This window comes from Myotis lucifugus, unplaced genomic scaffold (genome assembly GCF_000147115.1).
Source record: "Myotis lucifugus unplaced genomic scaffold, Myoluc2.0 scaffold_382, whole genome shotgun sequence".
NCBI classification, from domain to species: Eukaryota; Metazoa; Chordata; class Mammalia; order Chiroptera; family Vespertilionidae; genus Myotis; species Myotis lucifugus.
In genome coordinates, this window is record NW_005871430.1 from 259,884 (window position 1) to 264,381 (window position 4,498).

Genomic DNA, 4,498 nt, shown 5'->3' on the forward strand with positions numbered 1-4,498 from the left:
GGCAGGGCTGATGGGGAGGATTATGGCTCTACCCCGTCACACACAGAGCAGGACCCGTGGGGGGGGCGGGGTTGGGGTGCCGCACCCTGTCACACACAGAGCAGGGCGGATAGGGAGGTTGTGGCCCCGTCCCCTGTCACACACAGAGCCGCAGGGCGATCAGGAGGTTTGGGCGCTGCCCCCTGTCACACTGATCCCGGTGCCGGGAGGCTTCGCGGCTCCACTGATCCCAGATTCGGGAGGGCTCGCGGCTCCACTGATCCCGGTGCTGGGAGGCATATTACCCTTTACTATATAGGATGGAGGCCTGGTGCACAGGTGGGGGCCGGCTGGTTTGCCCTGAAGGGTGTCCTGGATCAGGGTGGGGTCCCCACTGGGGTGCCTGGCCAGCCTGGATGAGGAGATGATGGCTGTTTGCAGCTGGTCACACACCCTTCAGGGTGGGGGTCCCCACTGGGGTGTCTGGCCAGTCTGGGTGAGGGGCTGAGGGCTGTTTTCAGGCTGGCAGGTGACTGAAGCTCCCAACTGCTCCTTTTTTTCTTTTTCTTTTTTATTCTGGGCCAGCTTTAGCTCTGAGGCTTGGCTCCAGCTCTTAGGCCTCGGCTGCTGAAAGCAGGTATCTGGTTTGTTTGGGTTCTATTATCGAAACACTGTTTCAACTCCAGCTCTGAGATCCCGGCTGGCTGAAAGCAGGTTTCTGGGGTTTTGTTTAGCTTCTATATTTTTAACAATGTTTCACACTGCAAGCTCAGAGGCCGGCAGCGGCAGGTGGGGAATGTTGGAGTCCTCCGTCACTGAAGCAAGCAAGCCTCGTGTTCACTTCAAGCTGCCTGGCTGCCGGCCGCCATCTTGGCTGGCAGTTAATTTGCATATCGCCCTGATTAGCCAATGGGAAGAGTAGCGGTGTGACACCAATTTGCATGTTTCTCTTTTATTAGTGTAGATGATTCTTGATAGTAGCCTCTCATTTCCATCTGAGAGGCTCTCTCTATATACATGAGCTGTAGGGTAAGCTCAGATGAGCCAGCAGGAGTTTTGGAAGCTGTTTTAGGGTGTTAAACTCATTTTCTGACTCCCTTAATTCTGGGAATTTCCTGAGTTATTTGGACCTAGAAGCTAATTCTAAATAACGATTTTATAAAATTCCTAACCATGTTATGATTTTATTCTCAGAATTAAGAGAAAGAGCGAGCAGCAACGTTATGCTGAAGAACAGAGGATATTAAGAATGAACTTTCATGAAGAGCCATATTCAGGGGAGAAGATGAGTGAGATGTTAGCGCAGCTACAGCTCGAGGAAATGAAAGAAGCCAGAGAAAAACACCAGCAACGAAGAGAAAGGGAATGCCAAAGGTACTTTCAAAATCCTTGCATGGAATTCTGGATCTAGAAGAGACTTGGGGAAGTCAGTGTTCTTCTTTTCCTTACAAGAGTTGCCTGTGTCTTTTCATACAACTTCACCAAGTACCTCTTGGGAATAGCACTACGTATTCCTATTTCTCAATACAAAAAGGAAGAGTCGAGCACAGAGGTGCAGAATAGTTTTAACCGTTAAAGCTGGAGTAAAATGGGGACTCGTGCTCATTCTGTTTCTAGTGGTTCACTGATCATACTGTGTTTCTATAGGTATCTAGAAGCTTTAAGGGTCCAGATCCAAGAGAAAATGCGGCTGTATAATATTACTTTACCTCCACTATGCGGCTGTGGTCCTGACTTTTGGGATGCTCATCCTAATACCTGTGCCAACAATTGTATTTTCTATAAAAACCACAGAGGTAAGTTTCTTAAAGGAACGGTTAGGGCCTGGTGGCAATTTTTAAAAAAGTAGTGATTGTAGTAATTTAGCATTTATTGAGTGCTTACTATATATCAGAGGCTGTTACAACCCCTTTACAAAACCACTCCGAGGCAATAAAAATAGATGATAGTGAGTTCTATTTCTCTTTGAGATCTATTATCATCCTTTCTCCATTTATGCTGGAGAAATGGTTCAAGCTTACTCTACTGTAGGTTCCAGGTTCTTCTGTAAATGAAGAATGTTAGTTTGCCTTTATGGCCATTAAGTTAGGCCTCTGTCTAGTTGAATTCCCTGTTATCCAAAGACTTTAATGTTATCTAACGCAGATTTATGACCATGTGTATCTACATTAGACTGCCAGTTCTGCCAGGGAATCCTGAGGAAAATGAGGACCAGTGTAAACTCTGTCTTTATCAGGAATCCCAGCTGGAGAAAATGGAGTCCTTTCTATTGTCACTAATGTTTCTGTTTCCTGTCCATCCTTAAATATATTGGTTTACATACTGTGATGATTATGTAGGCTTGATGCACGCACTGAAATTACTGCAAGTATATACATTCCTAGTGCATCTGTATGATAGGAGTTTCTTATCAGTTCTGTGAGTTATATTTAAAAAACACAGATGGATGCCTGGCTGGGGTGGCTCCAGTGGTTGAGCATCAACCTAGGAACCAGGAGGTCAGTGTTTGATTCCTGGTCCTGGGCTCAATCCCCAGTGTGGGGCGTGCAGGAGGCAGCCTATCTGTGAGTCTCTCTCATCACTGATGTTTCTATTTCTCTTTCCCTCTCCCTTCCTCTCTGAAATCAATAAAAATGAAAACCCTACAGATCTGATGATGCCATTGCCCTATTCTCAAATCTCTAGGTTTTTACATTTGGTATATTTTCTCTCTGGCCCCAGGCAAGACTCTCTAGCTTTATCAAACTTGCTATTGTGACAATACATGTCACATTTTTTGTTAGACCTTTGGAACCTCACACGTTGATACCCTGCCTAGAATGCCTTCTTTCCTTTACTCTTATTAAACCTTCAGACCATCTAAAATGTCCACTTCTGGAAATCTTTTCCATCCTCTCTTAGATAGTTTTAATTCATTCCAAACTTCATTATGTGGTGACATTTCGTGTATGTCTCTGGGTTGGAATTATTGCACTGCAATTATTTTTGTCCATCCTCTCCATTCTCTTTTCTATCCCCACGGTGAGTTTGGCATGTAGTAAGTACTCAATAAATATTTACTCAATAGGTAAAGTTAATACCTATGAGACTGGGTGGAGAAGCAGTAGTAATAGGAAAGAGGTTGGGAGAGTTGTTTAAAATGTGACTTCATTCATCATGGTTCAAACCTTTATTTGCAGCATATACCCGGGCACTATATTCAGTCATCAATTCCTGTGATAGAGGGACCTTGATTCTTCGAGCTGCCATTCATAATTTTGCTTCTGCCTACAGACGGACTTTGAAAAATGTATATTCAGAATCTGAAATCAACTGTTAGTATTTCAGCCTTCACTTAAAATCAATTCTCTGAGAGATTGTTTAGGAAAAACTGTTAAAGTGTATAATCTGGAAAGGAAGACTGTCCCACGTAACAACAGTCTCTGCAATTACATTGGAACCATTGTTTCAGTCTCCATCTTGGAACCACGATGGAAAGTTGACTTCCACACTTGCCTCTTTGCTGTGAACCATGTGGAGTTTATTGTTTTAAAAATGATCAGTCAGACCAGTAAGGTTTATCTTACTTTGCTCTGTTCTGATCTGAAGAGATCATGAGAAATCTTTGAGATTACCGTGTTTGTTGTCTTTCTAAAACTGTATCTTTGAGTCTTAACAAAATTGGAAATGTCTGGAAGAAGCAGAAAAGAAAGATGATGAAATGAGTTTCTTCGCATCAGTGGTCATCTAGATTCCTGATAGCTTTTCTAGTTGTATATAACAATTAGAGATGAGAAGGATTTGAATTTGATGCACTTTTTTTCTAAAAATTTCTTTGGGGGTTTTTTTGGTGTGTGTGTGTGTGTGTGTGTGTGTGTGTGTGTGTGTGTGTGTGTGTTTTATTACCTCTTTCCCCGTTCAGTGAATTGGGCATAAACCTTTTTAATTTTATAATTTTCATTGCCAAAAAAGGGAAAATAAACCCTCTGTCTTTTGAGCATCTTCTTTGTGAAATAATTGTGTGACATTTCAAAAGTGCGTCTGAAGTCAAAGTGTGAAATAATTGTGTGACATTTCAAAAGTGCGTCTGAAGTCAAAGTGAGTAAAATCCTGCCTCAGTTCCCAATCTTTTAAAAATTTTCTGAATGGCATACCTACAGAACAGATGACATAAAAATTCCTATAGCTAGTATTAATTTGTTATGTCTTTCTTTTTAATATATATTTTATTGATTTCAGAGAGGAAGGGACAGGGAGAGAGTGATAGAAACATCAATGATGAGAGAGAATCATTGATCGGCTGCCATCTGCACACCCCACACTGGGGATAGAGCTCGCAACGCAGACATGTGCCCTTGACTAGAATCAAACCTGGGACCCTTCAGTCCGCAGGTCAACGCTCTATCCATTGAGCCAAACCAGCTAGGGTAATTTGTTACTTCTTTATAATGCTTTTTGACATAAAATATGAAAAGGTTTAATATTGTGAATTAAAAGCATACTGGCAGTTTCTTTTTCATACTTTCTCTAATGATCATTG

At 42.4% G+C, this 4,498-nt stretch overlaps 1 protein-coding gene across 1 annotated transcript in view; it reads left to right on the forward strand.

The window, feature by feature from the left end:
* Positions 1-3,952, forward strand: part of CCDC15 (coiled-coil domain containing 15) — a 45,899-nt gene extending 41,947 nt beyond the window's left edge. Inside the window, 3 exon segments of the mRNA XM_023743261.1 lie at positions 1,174-1,353; positions 1,627-1,775; positions 3,159-3,952. Coding sequence (XP_023599029.1) covers positions 1,174-1,353; positions 1,627-1,775; positions 3,159-3,298 — 469 coding nt within the window. The 3' untranslated portion in view covers positions 3,299-3,952.
* The last annotated feature ends 546 nt before the right edge of the window (positions 3,953-4,498 follow it).